The 18,939-nt window shown below is 36.7% G+C and overlaps 1 protein-coding gene across 5 annotated transcripts in view; it reads left to right on the top strand.

The window, feature by feature from the left end:
- LOC134058192 (ephrin type-A receptor 6) overlaps positions 1 to 18,939 on the top strand; it is a 363,450-nt gene that overhangs the window by 161,148 nt on the left and 183,363 nt on the right. For all 5 annotated transcript variants that reach the window (XM_062515303.1, XM_062515306.1, XM_062515307.1 and 2 more), the window contains one exon: positions 11,381 to 11,536. In XM_062515303.1, the coding sequence (XP_062371287.1) occupies positions 11,381 to 11,536 (156 nt within the window). The remainder of the gene's footprint in view (positions 1 to 11,380; positions 11,537 to 18,939) is intronic.

The following is an 18,939-nucleotide window of genomic DNA, read 5'->3' on the forward strand; positions in this document are numbered from 1 at the left end:
AATTGGGATAATGAAGGAGATACTATAAGCACTATCAAGGCTAACACTTAATGTACCACTGAACAGAGGTTGCTTCCAATTTTGTATTTCAGCAGTATTATAACATAGTAACTTACAGATGTCCTCTTTGTATTAACTTTTTCTTGTTCTTACTCTTTTGATTGCTGTCCTAAGTCCTATTAAAAAAATTATCTGATATCACTGTTTTCTTCCAAATGCTATCAAAAGTGGCAGGGAATATACCTGGCAGGCCTCTTTGTGGGATGTCTGTATGCCTTGAATGCATAGCATTCCACATGAACATATAGAGACTGATGAGGATCCATTCTGCATATATGATGGAGGAAAGGGGGATGAGGATGAAGAGAAGGTGTAATTAATTCCTATTTATTAGAAATATTATAGGTTTGTAGCCCGAGCTGATATCAGGAATAATACCAGAGATGATGTGTATGTTTTCCCAGACCAATCCTACCTGTAAATGAAATTACCTGTAGCTCTAGTCCTTTGCCTTTTTTAATTGGACTGCCAGTCAGGCCTCTCTTTATCAGCTGTGATAGGTTTGAAATGTATACATGCCAATTTATTACCAAGATGAGGCGTCTTAATTTCATATTGATTTCCATTTTCAACCTAAGCTTCTGCCTCCATTGAACCCTAAAGCATTTATCATTATAAGAACTGAAAATCAAAAAGATTGTTACTTACTATCCTCAGGTAACATAAGATAATCTTTCTGTTTTAAGCAATGTTACATTTCATAAGAAAAGTTCTCACACCACATAAATGCCACTGAGCATCATCTAATGGAAGGTCTCCATTTCGTTTTTTGGTGTCTCTGACTTATTAAATTCATATTCCTGTCACATTTTACCTGGGAGATTGATCCCCACCTTGCTACAACCTCCTTTCATGTGGTTGTAGAGAGTTAAAAGTCTCCCCTAAGCCTCCTTTTCTCCAGGATGAACACCTCTAGCTCCCTCAGCCACTTCTCATATGGCTTACTCTCTAGAAATATTTTTTTTATTCCCAAATAAAATTAATGTAGTTTTGTGTATATATTTCTGTCTCATTTATCTATTTTTATAAAACTAAACATCTGTGGATATGTTGCTTTTTATAGTGATTGGAAATGTTCATGTCAAGTGTAGTTACATTACTGTATCTGATAACTGAGTGGCTGTTTTTCTCGCTTGAGTTTTCTAATAATAAATTAGTCTACAAAATATGCCAAATGGTGCGGTCTATTTTTACTCTTTAGATGAAGATGGATTCCTGAATTGTGCAGTTCCAAATACTGAATGAAGGCAGCAGTGTCTCATTTACTGTCAGAACTGTAGCTCCTGACCTTTGTGTCGCAGTCATTTTGCTCACAGTATGAGAAACGTGATAAGTGAAGGAAAAAGGTGAAAATTGACCACATACGAGCAGTGTGCCACCCCCAGGTGTGAAATAAATGTGATGTTAACTGCTGTAAGACTTAGACATAACCAGAGTCCATAGATCAGTGAGGGAGCTGTAGCTCTCTTGCTTCCTGTCATGTGTCCACAACTCAGCTAGAACAGAGAAATTTATCATCTCAAAAGCTCTCTGTCCTGCCCGCTTTTTAATGAGTGTTTAAAAGCTGCATTGGAGTTAAACTTTACCAGAATTAAATTCAAAATCTGAAGAGGAATGGCAATGCAGCATCAGTAGTAATTCTAATTCTGAATTTTATTTTTATTTTGATTGAGGGATAAATCCAGACATGTCCAATCATCAGCCAAATAGCTAAAATTATATATAAATTTGTTGCCAGTTTTTCTTTTTTTAAAGTGCGTGATTGCCCTGAAATGTTACTAAAAACACATATGCCTATTTAAAACTTCAAACACTTTTCTTTCAGAATGAAAACTGTCACGTGAATTCATATACTTAAAAATAGCAGAACACCATATTCACACAGTTCTACTAAGGTGATGCTAATAACATCTAAAAAAATAATTTTTGAGCTAAATAGTCTGCAGTTAAGAGGTCAGTTTCATGCCAAATCTCTGACTGTATGTTTGCAGCTGTGAAGAAAAGTGAGAAAAAAAGAATAAAGTAAATTCAATTGTAGGATGTCTTTATGGTGCTGTTTTGGGGTGTTTGGCTTCTCATTTAAAGAGATACAGCCCCACCTTGCATGTGGCATCTGAGGGCCTGGCACTTGTAGCCAGGATAATCAACTGCTAGAAAATCCTGAGTAAGTCCCACTGACCTCTCTAAGCCTAAGGCTTTGGTTTGGGATAATGTTATTTTCTACATTTAGAAAATACTTAACACTGTAGTGCGCATCCAGTATAGTTGAAAACTAGAAATAAGCCTCTCTGGTACCACATTTAGGAAAGATTCAGCTTTTATGCAGATTTAATCTGTTTTTATAGTAATATCTACCTGTGTTCTTAAGCTCAAATTTCTCTATCAGTACTAGAAGTCTTACTGGAGGGAACATTTTTCATATCAACCTGATTATTTGAGAATTCATATTAAAGTTATGGTTCATCTCTCTGAGATCCCTGTGAAACATCAGTGTGTTCAGCAGCAATACTTAACTCTGATTCTTGTCATCAATCATGTGAAATATTCTAGACACAAGGATTGAAGATTTATCCCACATAACTACTTCAACGAAACACAAATTAGAAATCTGTTCAGCTAAAGGGCACCTTTGTGATTTTTGCTTTATTTAAATGGGGTTGGATTTGCATCATCAAAGGATTTATTCCTGTCCTAGAAAGCCAATAGATGAATATTTGAGACAGTAGTAAGAGCCTTCCCTTGGGTTACCAAGGCATTGTCTATACACTGAAATTCACATTAATCTGAATACGATAATGGGTTGGGAGAAGTTGGAAATGTTTGCTTATGAAATGGGGGGAAAAAAACCCTAAAAAACAGGAATGAATGTTGGTGTCATCTGTATCTGTATAAATACAACTCAGTAGTTACTGTGATTTGGGGCTAAGTAATGCATGTGATTCTTTGTGGATGTGGGGAAAAGAAAAACTTGAATGAACTAATTATAGAACTTTATGTGTTAGTTGCATGGCAAAATACTGTGAATACTGTGTTAGTTGCTGACAAAATCACAGAATTGTTATTTGCAAGTACCACATTGTGTTACTCTTATTTTTTATTTACAAGTACCACACTGTGTTACTCTTAGGTCTGAAAACAATGATAGAATAGAATAAGATTACATAAAATTGAGCACAGTAATGTAGAAAACAAAAAGATGGGTTGAAAGCAATTTTTAATAATCAAGATTATTTGCCTGTGAGCTTGTGGGTATTCAGAGATAATACAAAAGAAAATTGTATTAGGTTCTCACAGAGGCACAAGTACTTCATTTTCAATGGTAAGTCAGAACTGAAATTGTCTGGGAGTCACTAATCATGTTTGGTGTCTTTAAAAATCAAGCTTATGAGCTTTTCTGCAAACACATCCAAAAGGACTCTATTTCAAAGGCCAAATGCCTGGTTTTATATGAACATTTCAGCATTTTTTGCATATGAATTACCCAACTTTACAATTACCTGTCTGGATTGGGGCATTTAAATATTTCCCGTGATTACAGAAATTTTATCGGTGTGTCCAAACTCCTGACTTGTGCATGCAAATAAAGCAGGGCCGTAAATAAATCACACATTCAGATCTATACCTGAGTGTGCAATCTTGGCAACCATAAGTAAAAATGCAAGCATGATGTTAAGCCTCTCCTTTTAAATATTGGATAATTAAAATATTTTTAAAGTGGGTTAGGTTGTTTTCTCATTGTTATTGCCTCTTGCTAATTATATTTGTGTAAGAGACACAGAGAATTAAAAATTGCATTGGTTTAGCTGATCTATTATCAAAATAATTGCTATAGTGAAAGCAGTGAACCCTAAAAAAATTATTTTAGATCTTAAGCCATTATAAACTGCAATGTTATAGTAAGGCCACAACAAGAAACTATAACCATGTAAACAGAGACTGCATAGTACTTCAGATTTTTATTGTTAATAATTGTCTGGAATGATATTCCATTCCTTCAAGGTGTGCCTTCTCTAGAAAGCTTATCCAGTGACAAGTCATGGCAGGGGGAGCTTTTGTAGGATTTCAGTGCATACCTGGAGTGTTTTCAGAGGCGTGAAGCCAAGCAATATTAATTATTTGAGAACTGCTCTGGCAAATTACAATTTTCACACAGAAAATCAGTCTGACATAAAGCCAGCCAACAAAACATCATTGCAACAATACTCAGGCTGGAAGTTTTGTTCTTTGTCAAATGTGGAAACAGCCTCAGAAAAAAAATTGGTTCCAAAAAACTCCATGTGCAAAGCAAATTGAATAATGGCTATCATAGGAATTAATTAACCCAGACTAGCAGATTAATTTGTTATGGATGGAGAAAAGTGCATGTGTAGATTCCAAGGGGCAGTTTTTGCACAGGAAAGAGAGAAATCCATGACTAACTACTTTACATGTGTTCAGAGCTGAAAACAGAAAGGTTTCACGTACTACAGGGAAGAAGAACAAATGGGGAGAGGGACAACAGAAACTTTATGATCTCAACAGAAGGGACAGAAAGAGAGAATAACACATATATGATAGCATTTGGTATAATACATATTACAAGGATATAATATGATTGACACACCACTCTCCATAGATGAGAAATTTTTGTACATGTACCTGGTACAAGGGCTCTTTAAATCTTTCTAATAGTGGGAGGTATTTTGCTAGCATTTGGTTATTATATTCAGACCAGGAGATGATTCTGGGGAGATGTTCTCACCAAGAGGTACAGGAGATAGATAATGTGCAAAGGAATTAGGGACAAAATGGATCTGGTTTATTCAGACCATTTTTTCCTCTTGCAAAAAGAAATACTTGGTATGGTCTAATGCCTGTTTGCAGTGTGTTCTGGTAAGTTATTCCTCAGCTGTACACAGGAGCATGAAAAGTTCTGTGAAAAGAGAAGCTGGACACTAATTCCTCTTGAAATAATACAAAGAAATTCCAGCAAACACAGGTTCCTTCTGTAGTTACAATAAATATTATTTCTTGTTGCTGCATTCACTACAGCGTTGAGGAACTTACCACGCTCCTGTCTTAGCCCTTCCCCCCAGAAGTCCTTCTAGCTAATTTCAGTAGTGGAACAATGATGACAAAGTAAAAAAGAAAAATAAATTAAAGCATTACTGACATGATACTTTAAAAGAAAGAGTTTTCACAGCTACTGGGGGCAGATTGGAGGACTCAGTGAATACATTCTGCATTGCCCTGAAGTGTTTTCCAGGTTACATTTCTCCTTCTCTGTTTAAAGGTGATTGCTGGAGATGGCTGCTTGCAGCTGTAATGATATTTTCTTTCCATTCTTTTCCTGCAGACCTTCCTGATCCCAGGAGTATGCACTGATATATTGCAGGAAATTATTTCCCTTCTTTTTCTCTGCTGTCATGTTCCTTGATTACCATTTCTATTGTGTGCCCTAATTAGCCTGACTGATTCCTCTCATTCACTGTCTTCCTAAAACACAGTGATACTCCTTTAAAAATTATGCAGTGTAAAAAACAGTATTTTTACTTGCACTTTTAAGGGTTTATGAAGTCCATTTAATTTTGTGATTTTTTTTAATGGGGTCTACCCATAAAATATCAACAGAAATAAAGACTAATTTGGGTGTGGGGAAGTGCATTTGGTTATTTGTAATTCCCACCTCAACCAATTTATTGGACTTCAGGGATCCCCACCACCGAGTCAGCAGCACAAATCAGTGAAGGTGCATCCCATTGGTTTTGTCTCTCTTCTTGCATCACTGATTAAGTACCTCAGTCTTGCAGCCATTTTTGTCACTTGGCACTTCTGTGAGACTTTAGGAAGGAGTATCTGAACTAAAAGCACACAAAATTGCTGTAAGTTGCAATACAGCAACTTTTTCTTTAAAAAAATTTCTTCTGACTCGTGAGTCCAGCTTACAAAACATTTTAAGGTGCAGCCCCTCTTTGCAGCTGTGTTGCCTGTGAAAAGGATTTTTTATGGATATTGCCTTTATATGAATTTCAGTGCTTGATATATCAATGAAATGAAGCTCTTTTTAGCTGCTTATTTTGCTAATTTTGTATTGATTTATTGTATTCATTGGAACACTAACTCACTAGTTCTGTATTCAGTGGAACACCCTTGCATGCTATCTACCTGTTATAGGAGTAAGTTTTATTTACTGTACTAGTCCGGGAAAAAAAAAATAATTCATCTAGTTCTAAGAATTAAGTGAAAAAGAGTTTCATCAGGATTGAAAGCATTTTCCATCTCTTTCTTTGAGTAGTATCTATGCATTTAGAATAATAATCTTAGATTCTAGTCTAGTGTTTAGGATGCTCGTTTTTGTTGTGTTTAGGTTTTTGGAGGTTTTTTTGTAGCACAGAAATGAGTCTGTGCAGAAGAGGATTTACCTGGGCTGTGTAGCACAGCCCCCAGCACTTTAATGAGCTTTTGGATTGTATCTAGTATGGCAGGCAGTGATAAAATTAATATAATTAATATCTTGTCTGTATGTATTTTTTATAAACCTCAGATTCTTTTAAAACATTGTATGTGACCTGAATAATTGTTCAAGTTATTATATTGAAACTAGCATTTTATACAGAGAAAAACTGCACTGATTTGAATTGAGAATACTGTTGATAGGTGGCAATTATCTCCTTTGTAATTTCTTCTAATAATTTCCATAAAAACATCCATAGAATATTGCAATGTGCAAATGACAGAAAAGTCACTGGGGGAAAAAAAAAAGGAAAAATATTTAATTTCATTTACCTATCATCATTACGTAGTCATATTTGAAGAAGCAGCCTTATACCTGCCTCTTTTTGTCTCCTCTGTCTTGCTCCTCTCTAAAGTCAAGGGTTTGAGTCATGCTCCTAGCAGTTCTCCAAATGTAGTAACAGAAATATTAGAGGGCAGAGATATTGTCAAGAGAAGAGGTTGACTGCATCATATGAACAAAGATGCATTTAAGTGCATATCATAGCACCCAGAAATACTACTCATCAAATTTATTGCAAACGAAAAAGGGAAATCAGTCCATTGTCCCCTCAAAATTGGGTCATTCTGTAATTACCTGTCCCTGTCCCCTCCTTACTCTCTGTAGGAATTGAATCAAACCAGATGCTTTCTCAATACTATGATGTCTTTTATTTTTGTAGTTTGAACTAAGTAGCATGTTTGATAATTTATAGTCTGTGATGGCTGGCCTTCCTCCACTGGATTCTTCCTCATGTTTCTAGCAACTCATGCTGTACAGTTTCACCATCAGTTTGAACATGACCCAAAGTGAATCCCCCCTCACAGTCCATTCATGACCTGAATAAAACAAGAATCATGTGAGAACGATGAGATTATTTAACCAGATAGTACTCATGATCAAAGGTTGTCCTCAGCTTTATTGTCCTAATTTTGTAATATCCTCATCTTGATTTTGTGATTGTACTCTTCCTTTTTAATATAGAGCATCCAAATGTCATTGCATTCTTTTTTCATGTTCTTTTCTATCTTTTCTAGACACTTCTACTAAAATATAAATAGGTTAATGTCATAGTTCCTTCTTTCTGCACACTGGTGGACTAGAGCAAGCATTATTGGATTGCCCTTTTTATAAAGTGATCAGATAGCAGAGGAGTAAGAGAACCTTAAAATTTAAATAATTCAGAATATAACAAATATGAGAGATACCAGTCTCACAGGGCACTAGTGGGATCCAGTAAACAAGGTTAAAAAATATATGAGGTGGAAATCCATGACATAATGTGTAATTCAGAAAGGTTAAAACACCCCTTCCACAGCTACTGATGGTTACCATTCATTGTAAATGACAACAGAGACTTCTTTGATTTAATTTGATTGATGAGTTCTCAGCAAGCTCTAAAAAAAAATCCATTTTCATTGCAAATGCCTTTCCACCCACAGACCAGCAGTGTGAGACATACCCACAAGTTGTTCCTAAGTTTCCTTTGGACTTCCCTTACTTCAGCCAATACTGTAGTGGTCAATTCAGATGATATGAAACAGAAACAACCAAAAACTGGAATCTTGGACAATGATGTACTCCCGCAGAGCAGTGAAAATGCTGCTTTTTGTTTTTAAAGAAACAAGATTTTATGACCAGTCAGATGACCACTGTTTGCGTTTGCATTTTCTGGGGTTTGTCTCTGTATGTTGTACGCCCCTGAGGCTGGGGAAGAACTTAATGCCTGTAAGAGCCTCCAGCAGTAAAGACTCTTGTGTAAGAGAGCCCACAGCAGTGTTTTGGAGTGATGGAGCCTTCTTTACTGGACTGGGCTACTCAAAAGACCCCTGAAGATGCTGTTCCTTCCAAATCCTGGTGAAGCTATTTATAGATGTGTTATCTTTTATCAGCCAATTAAATTATCAGTGTTTCTCTGCCTAGTCACTCATATTTCATTGGAGAATCCTGTAGTGTCTTTGAATTTTTCATTCAGATACCCTGCTAATTACTGAACCTTTAAGACAATATACCGTCTTTCCCCAGGCTTTACAAAAGTCAAATTTCATCCTATAATCAATAACTCACCAAGTCACTTCTGGTAGAGAGCATCAGGGGAAACAAGTTGTGATTTGGAAAATAGAAAAAATACTCTGTGGTAACACGGATAAAAAGAAACCTTTTGTTTTGTTTTGTTTTTTGAGTAGTCATCATTATAAATCATTTGCAGATTTTCTGTGGAACATGGTAAGTTTAGTAATTATTTTGGTGAATTTCCTCGACTTTGGCAGAGTGACAGTTTATTTTCTTTCACCACGAATGTTGGCAGTCAGCTCTGAGTTATCCAGAGGGATGAGTTTTCCCAAGCATGTGATCATTTTGGGGCTTTCATCTTATGTTATTTTATCTTGTTTATGAAGGGCTCTTTTTATTTGGAAATATCAATAATCATGATTGTGAGATTCTGCATTTGGGTGAGGAGCGGGTTGTTAATACCTTTGTAAACCTCTCAGTTGAAAAGCCTCCCTATATCCCTGTAGCTTCTCTGCCACAGAATTTGATACGCACTTGACTTAAGGGATAGATGTACTTGAGTTGACTTGAAAAGAAGTAAAATGATCTACCTTACTCCATTTATTTTTTTCCTCCACCTTTTCCATGAGTATGTATGTGCTTTCTTTTAAAAGACCATGTCAAAACAATAATGGCTTTAAATACAATAGAGACTACCATTTCAGAATAAAACATTTGCTTTTTGTGTTAATTAGAAATGACTCTTCTCCTTGAGTCTTATTTTGAAATAGTGAAGTTCTTGAATTTTAGACAAAATACTGCTCTTGACTGAGAATGCTGTGTTTCTTTTGATCCAAAGTGATTTGTTGTTTCAGGGACAGAACTGACAGACATGAATTTCAGAAGTAATATGGATTTTAAAGAGCATTAATTTTTCTTTGAATGAAGCTGTAATCTGGAATTTTTAGCTCTTAAGTCACAAATGTCATATATTAAATAATTAAGATTTTAATATTTATCAGGGCAGGATTTGGACATGAGAAGATAAGGAGGGAGAAGGCAAGCATAACACTCTTCTCCCAAATTTGCCTTGCCTCCTCTCTTCCTTCCAGCAAAGCTAAGAGGAGTCAGTGCCTACAGCCTATATTCACAGTGCTGCCTTCTTCCCTGCACCAAACCTGCTGCCTTTCCAATCAGTGGAAAATTGCCACTCACTATAATCACAATTTCATCAGACCAGTAGCCTACTTTCAAGGGGAAGATCCCTGCTGTTCCCACCCTCTTTATCTCTAACACCAGAAATCCTCTTTTTTTTTTTTTTTTTCCTGTCAGTGACAGCAGGGCAGGATACCTCCCTAATGTCTATTCAGCAAAGACAGAGCAACACACTGGGAGGAGAACTGCTGAAATTGCTGGGTCAGAATTAAGCTCTTGAAATTGCATTTGAAAAATTGGCTCTTGGGTTCTGAGAGGCAATCAAGTGTTATCTTTTTCAGTGTCATCTCACTCCTTTTCATTCAGCTCCTACTGAAAGTGCTTTTCTATCAAGAAGAGCCTTTGGAATCAGAAGAAAGCTGATCATGTATATGTTATCTATGGGTTAATATTTTTGATAACTCAATTAATATGAACTGACACTGGATCTATTAAATCCATACTTTGAGGTACTTTTTAAAAACACCTAATTTAAAATCTTTTTGTATCTTATTACAAGAAAAGGAAGTACTACCTATTTCCTCTAGCATTGTAAAGAAAATAGTCTTGAATATGTCGAAGTGAGAAAAAGCCATATGGAACCTCAAAATTATATTTATAGTGCTGGTTTCCATTGTACCACTGGAGGAGTTGGGAAGAAAAGGAGCCTGTAAAATCTGTACATGCCTGAGTTGCTCTTTCATTTTTAATGTTTTCATGTGGGGAAGCCAGGAGACGGTAGCTGCAAGACATGCTGGCATGTGCAAATGTAGTAGCTGGCAGGAAAAGAAAGAAATCTCTGTTTAAATGTGTGTGATGAAGTCTGAGGATGATTTTAAAATATTATCTTGGAATGCGTGCCTGACAGATATGGGATAAGATTTAATTTAATGGCTTGTTTCTGCTTTAAAGGCAGCAAAAAACCCCCAAAAAACAAACAAAAAAAAAAAACTTGTGACCTTGCACTGTGGTTAAGAGCAGCAGGGACCCCAGCTCTCAGTAAATGGGAAGTGGTGAGCTCTGAGCATCCCAACATTCCCTGTCCCAAAGCTGGCTGCTATCCAGGTTGTCTCCTAACCCAATTAGGATAGCTTCAGGCTTGTGCAGGTTTGTGCTGGAGGGTGTCAGCATCTCCTTCCTTCATCCCTTCCTCATCCTCCAGCCTCTCATGGCAGCAGGGGCCAGCTGAGGTGGCCCTGCTGTCAGAGGTTTCTTGGGGTGCTGTAGGCAAGTCAGACCTCATCAAGGAGCTGTGGGGGTAAATATGTTGGGTATTGCAAGTTGTCCATTACTTCAGTAAGCAGGCCATATAAACAGCTCTGGCAGATAAGAAGTTATGTCACTCTTTTTGGTTCATACATGTACATGAAACATAGATAATGTCTAGTGATAATAGGGAGGCTGTTTAGAGACAATTTCAAGCAGCACTGAGGACTAACTAAAAATTGGGAAGTTATCTTTCTTAACATTCACCCATTATATGCCAACAGCAGATTCTTTTTTTATTTCTAAGTCCATAAACTAAACTAAAAAGTGTCAAGAATTGTGTCATCAAAGCATCTATATCTAGATGGGACAGAAGCAGCATTATTACTGCTTGGAAGAGATTTTATTTATGATCAAAATTTTCTTCTATTAATGAAACATCTTCTTACTTTGCAGCTTGCAGGCCTGGATTCTATAAAGCATTTGCTGGAAATGTGAAGTGCTCCAAGTGTCCTCCACACAGTTTGACTCACACAGAAGCAACTTCTGTCTGTCAGTGTGAGAAGGGTTATTTCAGAGCTGAGAAGGACCCACCAACTATGGCATGTACCCGTAAGTCTGATCATTACCAGTGTCTACAATTCTGTGCCTCATTTATTTGGCTTTGTATTAAAAAAAAGACCAAAAACACCTATGAGTTTGTGAAGAATTCCATTCATGTTAATCTAAAGAGATTTTTAAAATCAAAATTCAAACAGCATGTTCCCGCTTAGTGTCTAGATAACCCTAAACATACCCATGTTTCTTAGTTTGGTGACTTTTGAACTTCTAATTCTGAGACAAAATAAGAGGACGTGTAATCATTGTCACATAGATAGCAATGTGGTGTTTTCACTACCAATAACGTGCATTTTATATACTTTGAAAATTTGCTGGTGCAAAAACTTTCAAGAAGCTGGAATCCTGTAAAGAAAAAGAACCTGATATAACATGCTCTGCTGTGTCCTCAGATTTCAATGAAAAGTACAAGACAAATATAATCTCCACACAATCAAATAAAAACTAAACACTCTAAAAAAGACAAGAAAATAATCTTTATAAAGGAAAGAAATGTATCCAATCAGAATGAGATATAATTAAAACCTCTTGCACCATCACCTTTTAATAGAGACTTACTCCCTCTTATGCAACTGTGATAATGAAAATTCATTAGATTTTTTGATTAATTTTAAGATACATAATTTTGTGATTTTTTTGCTAACATAAATTTGTCCTTAAAACAAACCTGATGTCCAGCAATCTAGGGGCAGAAATTCTGAGAAGAGATTTTTATTACTTTGATCAATGGGCTTATGTCTAGAAATATATAGCATAAGTTTTCTTACCACTGAATAAAATATTTCTTATAGATTTTCATTCGTGGTTCATTACTCACCGGGATTAATTTATTGATTGCAAAGCAACTACATCTGTTTAATCTCAAAACTGGAACAAACAGCAGTATTTGAAAGCCTATATGTGAAATACTATATTTTAATAGGCTGTTAAACTCACTTATTTAATAGAGGTGATTAAAGACTTTGCAGAATCCTCTAGGACACCCAGTTTTTGGTATAACACTTTATTAATTCTTTTGGTGGAGGATTTTATCTTGGTACTTTTTGTGCCACAGTTAAGAGAATTCTAAAAAAATGTAACGTGCTAAATTCACAAAGTATTTTACAGACTAAGTATACAAAATTTTTAAGAGATAAAACCCTTAAGACAAAGTGCTGTTGCCATATCTATCAGTGCATAGCTGTGCTTTGGGATGTTTTATGCAGCATCACATAAAAATAACTGAGCTGACTGAACTGAGCTACTTCATCTGCTCATGCTGCTTTTTTCCAATGACACTGGACTGGGCAAATTTGGAATACACCTGATAATTTAAAGCTGATTTACAAAATTCATAGGCACTGTGGTCATTACTGAAACCAAGACATGTCCATCCACTTCATGAGGGTGATGGTCACTAAAAAATGGCACTCCCCAGACTCAAGGCAGAAAATTGTGTAATCTAATCAGAGGGTTTTCAGAGGGGAAGGGAGGTCCCAGCCTCTGGATACCTCGGGGGCTCAGGGTTCAGAGTCTCACCAGTCCCAGCTCACTCTGGAGTAGAGCACAAAGGCTTGGCATTTTGCATGAAGTACTTGAGGGAATAAACAGCATCCTTTTAGGTTTCCCACAGGAAAGAAAATGGTGATTAGAAATAATTCCACTCAAATCAGTGCCTCAAGTACAGGCCTTTAAAAACTTACTCCCCCAGCCACCACATCCCAGATGTTCTTGACACTTTTGTGCTTGGGAAGAGGGTTTCACTCATACATTATGCAGATGGGGCTCCATATTATTTATAAGTCATTGATTTTTCACCGCTGAGAGAGCGTTCTTTGAAAAAATTACTCATACATGGCATTATGATTCCATAATTATCTTTCAGGGCACAATTTTAAGCCCTGATACCCTGATATGTTGGTAAGGTAGGGAGGAGCATAAGAGAGCCCTGTGGCATCAGAGTGCAGTTATTTCAACACCCTGCTGATTTCTCAACAATGTGAGTGCAGAGAGCTGCTTTGGGTGGAAATTGTCAGGAAAAACTTGGTGCCAGTTCTCTACAACGCTACTGAGGATGCCAGCCAAAATAACTGAGTGGGTCGAGGCAGGGCAAAAATCAACCAGAGCAGGGTATCAGTGCCTCATCTCACCTCAGCTTGGGAGAAGGAGGAAATAAAGGACACGGTAAAGCACGTTCTGGTTTCTTGGTTCAGTGCCACTATGCATTGTCTCCCATTCAGCCTAGGCTGCAAGGTATCAGTGTTTCATTGATTGTCACAGCAGATGTGTTCCTCTTACACCTACAGTGATGATTATTTCACTAATTGTCGGCTCTGCAAATGACACTGAAGCTCTTGATGGGCAGACTGTGTTCTTACCTTGCACATCAGCAGTAATGAAGAGTCTTCAGGCCAAATTATTCCCTAACTGGCATCTTTAGCCCCACTGCTTTCAACTTAGTCTCCCAATTATTAAAATTATTTTTCTGTCATAAATACAACCTTACTGCCTTTGGTGGATCTGAGCAGATGTGGCTAATTTAAATTTAATAAACAAAGGTACAGATACAGGTGGAATTTAGATTGTTCCTTCCAAATGGTCACATTTTTCTATAATAAAAAGAGTTGAAAAGTTCTAAGAAAATTAGGAAATTTGACTAAATAGAGAGAAAATGCTGTGCATAAATGCAATGCCATTTTTACATAACCACCTATGGGAAGGATCAGCATTTTCCATACTCATTTTCAGATTTCTATCTTGACATGTGAGACATGACATAAGAAACAGAATTTTTTTCTTGAGAACTTTGAAGGGAGAGATATTCTTAAACACATAATGAACAGTGGATTCCCCTTACGAATGCCTTCATGTTGAAACATTTTGACTGACTTTACTGATACCCATTTTATTTGCTCCCCCATGTCCTGCAAGGTAATATGCCTAAAATAGGTAGATATTTTGTTATCTCATTTAATTCCTGTATAGGCAGTATGGGGTTAGACAGTATTCCTCCCTCCAGAACTCTTCCTCAGTGCTGAGAAACTTGCATAATGCAGCATTATGGAAAAAAAAAAACCACAAAAAACACCTGGATTTAAGACAGGCATCCACTTTTTTTAAGATGAGCTTCAAATCTACTTTGATTAATTCTGTGAAAGTACTGTGTGCTTTTATAAAATTGTACATTTCCCATTTTTACTTTACATAGCTGCATTTCCTAGAGGAGAGTGTTCACTTTGCGGAACAGCATAAGAGAAATCAAATTTCAATAAGAGGAATGAAAATTACATTAGAATATATTGTTAATCTCCTCCTAGCCTCTTTTCATTTGACTTACACTTCTTATCAATCTCTCACTGCTACTCTTCCTTCTTATTGTATTTCTTTGCGATATGCAAGTACTCTATCAGCGATCTCTCTGCATACACAGTGAGCAACAAATAGCATCATATCTAATCCCCTGTCTGATTACTCTGTACATAAAGTCTAACATTTCCCACTATAAAGTAATTGGATGAATTGATCCATCTTTTCAAGGTCAGGTAGGCTTATATTGGTTGTCTGAGTTGTCTGAATGCCTCTCTTTTGATGTTATGCTTAAACAATTTGAACCCGACAAACTTACTCTCTGTTCAATAACCACTGCCACAAAGTGTATCCTCTATTTTTAAGAGTCAACACTGAATTTCAGCAGCAAAATCAGGCAACACACTTGAAGTCTTTACTGCCTCTACTTTTAAACACACACACACACAAATATATATATATATATACACACACTATTTTGCAATTTAACATTATGCTCAGACTTGGGATATTGGTTTGCAGTCATGGTTTACCATTCTTCGTGCCTGCCTCACAGGAGAAGAATAAGTGGAAAGAGAAAAATGTAATTCTACATCAAGTGGCACTATTTATCTATGATACATATATAGATATCAAAATGCAATTATGAACTCAACGGGCACAGCCAGGTGCTGATTCTGAGTATCCGAAGGTGATGGTTAATCTTTGCCCTTCTGCTGTAATTTGAGTAGTCAAATGACATAAAATTGTAAGAGTCCAAAACATGGACAGTTCTCACTTTAAAAGCAATTTTTTTTTCAGACAGTCTTCACTCTCAAGTGTTTAAAATACTGCATTGCCCTCACCAGACTTCTGCAGTGCTGGGTTTGCTCCTCTTCCTTCCATACACAGGAAAATGCACTTTGCCTTCAGAGAGGGAGAGAATACGTAAAACAAGATGCAGTGCAAAGCCCTGCATGAGGCACAAGCTCAGCTCTGTTGCTCTCAGAGCAGACCTGCTTCACCATAAGATACCCACACCAGTCTCCTCCACAGAAAGTGCCAAAATACTTCCTCATTGTAATTTGTAAATGAAGAAAAAGACATTACTCATGCTCTGGCTGAGTTCCATCTCAGCAGAAGAACTGCATGTTTTTGTAATGCTCATCCATCTGAACTGTATTTTATTCTTTTATATAAAATTCAGAGTCATGAATTTTGCTGTGAGGAAAGGATCCCTTATTTCCACCAATATACTTGTTTTGCTTAAAAATCAATATAAGGAGAACCCCGAGAGCTTTGCATACAGATGTCTGAAGAAGGTTTTGCTGCCAGATTTTTCCAATGTGCCAAATAATCTTTGTATAATTTATAAATTATAACAAAGCAATCAGGCCACATTCATAAAAGCCCGGTGACACATAATTTAGCTGAATCTGAGGATTACAATTAATTGTCTCTCTTTGTTCCAAGTTCTAAATCTTAGTAAATGATTCACTGCATGTCATTACAGCTTAATATTTGCATGAAATCACAGTTTAACTGGCATAATTTAACAGCAATTAAAAAGCTATTTAATCCTCATGCAAATTGGCATGAGGGGCCTTGAGTATGAAGTGTGTTTTAGGGTTTTTCCTGCATTTGCAAGAGGACAGTCATATATTTTAAGACACTTCAAATATGATTGGTAGTTTTCCTTTTCACTGAAATGTGAATGCACAATAATATGTGTTTTCTCTTACAATTGAGAAATAAGTCACAAATCATGACTATAAGAACCTTCACTCTCTAGTACAAATGAAAAATATATATTTTTAAGAGTATTTTTTTTACTGTATTGGTTCTTCTATAGAAGCCATTCCATATAGGAAAATCTGATAGAAAATTAAAATCCATAAAACCAGAAAAAACTCTTGTATTGCCCAGATTCATATTAATTCCTGTTTGGGCCTGCCAAACCTGATGAAATAGTATCAAAAAGCTTGAGCTGTGATGACCTGTTGTCATAATATCTACAGTTTATGTAAGATTAATTTTAAGCCAGTTTTAAAACATTGACTCCAATCCTTCAAGCAATTACACAGCTGCTTAGTTTTAAGTGCATGAATATTACCAATTATTTCAAGGGGATTACTCATCTACTTCAAGTTATGCTCATACAGAAGTACGATTACAGCTCATCCTCCATATTCCTAAAACTCCTCCATGGTTTTAACAGTGGAAATTTGTTAAGACTCAGTCATTATTTAATTCTCACAGCATGGTTTTAGAGGAAATATAATTATTTCTGTCTTCTGAACATAATTAATAAGAACTGAAGCTGAAGTAATGTGTGCTGGTTTTAGCTTGTTCCAGTCTCAGGATTGTTTTCCAGAGAAGCTAGAACTGTCACCCTCACAGTTATTTTGTGTGAAGTTTGGTGGTCTGTTAACCATAAATTCTGGATAGATACATGTATTAATAAATGCTCATCCGTTCAAAAGATTTTAAACTTTTTTATCCGCTAAAAAAAAGCAAAGCAGTGTAACACTTCCATATATTTTAAATATCAAGTGCTTGAAATCCAGCAGATAACTCATCTTTTATTTCAGGGCAAAGTTAATTACTCTCTTATTAAAAGTTACAAATAAATGCCAGAAATTAAAAAGTAGCTGAATTACAGTTCACAGAAAAGCTTAATGTTTATTATTCACGCTATCACTCCCACACGGTACCAACTTCTTTTATTTAAAAAGAATTCCAGGTTTTATACCTATGCTTAAGCCACATAAGTAAATGAAATGTATCACTTAGAAATTACGAATGTTACACTCTGTGTAAAAATTAGCTGGTGTCATTTGAAAATGTTTCTTGTAGCCTTTCAGTCTGCTAAAGAAACTCCAAAATACCGAAAAGCTCACTCATAAGTTTTACCAGTGTCTCAATCAAAACTTTCTGCCAAAGTCCTGTTGGCAGTTTTGTAAATAATCAAAAGCTGCAAAGCAAGCAGAAAGTTTTCCAAGCTCTGCTAACCATTGGTGAAGCACTGTGATTTTGTTGAGACCTGGGAATATAATGCTTATTCAACTAATTCAGCCCAAAAACCCCAGAGGCCAGCAGTTGGGTTTACCAGAGTCATCTCATATTTATCAACACCTGGAGTATAAGACCTCACATTTTTCCAAGTCCATGTTTCTTATAATAATTTCTATTTTGTGATTATATCCAAATTGATTTTGAAGATCATGCATCTGCAAGTGCTTGCTTGAAACATGTTAAGTGGATGAAGAATAATACAATAAATTGAGAGAAGATGGTTCAGATATCCTGTACCTTTCTTTCACCCCTTCATTAATTCCTATCTAAAAAATAATTGGATAGTAAAGTTCATCTGTTAGACTGTGAAATCAGATATGGAATCATAAAATTGTAGGATCATTAAGGTTGGAAAGATCTCCAAGATAACCCAAGTCCACCCAACCTTTGACCAATCAGCACCTTGTAAACCAGACCACAGCACTAAGCGCCACATCTTGTGGCTTCTTGAACACCCCCAGGGAATTTGATTTCACCACCTCTGAGGACAGTAAATTCCAATGCCTGGCCATCCTTTCTGTTAAGAAATTCTTCTTGATGTCCAACCTGAACCTCTCCCCTAGCACAGCTCGAGGCCATTTCCCTTTTTCTGTCACTTGTTTCCCAAGAGAGGTTGCCCAACCCCCATCTGGCTGTCCCCTCCTGTCAGGGAGTTTTGGAGAGTGATAAGGTTCCCCCGAGCCTCCTTTTCTCCAGGCTGAACACCCCCAGCTGCTCCTCATCAGATTTGTGCTCCAGACTCTTCTCCAGCTCCATTGTCCTTCTCTGGACATTCTCCGTCCCTTCAATGCCTTTCTTTAAGTGAGGAGCCCAGAACTGAACACAGAGCTCGAGGTGCCACAAGCAGTGCTCAGTACAGAGGGCAGTCACTAGATCACTCTATATATTTATTTTTATGTGTATATATAAAGCCTTGGATGATTTCCCTGTGATCCTACACAGCAAGTCAGCAAGCAGTTTAAAACTTGTTGGACATTCCGTGACTGTTGTGAGGAGTGGGAAATTGGAAGTGGGTCACTTGTGGTTCATCTGGCAGTGCGCAGACAGCTCTAGCACCT

Source organism: Cinclus cinclus, chromosome 2 (assembly GCF_963662255.1).
Source record: "Cinclus cinclus chromosome 2, bCinCin1.1, whole genome shotgun sequence".
NCBI classification, from domain to species: Eukaryota; Metazoa; Chordata; class Aves; order Passeriformes; family Cinclidae; genus Cinclus; species Cinclus cinclus.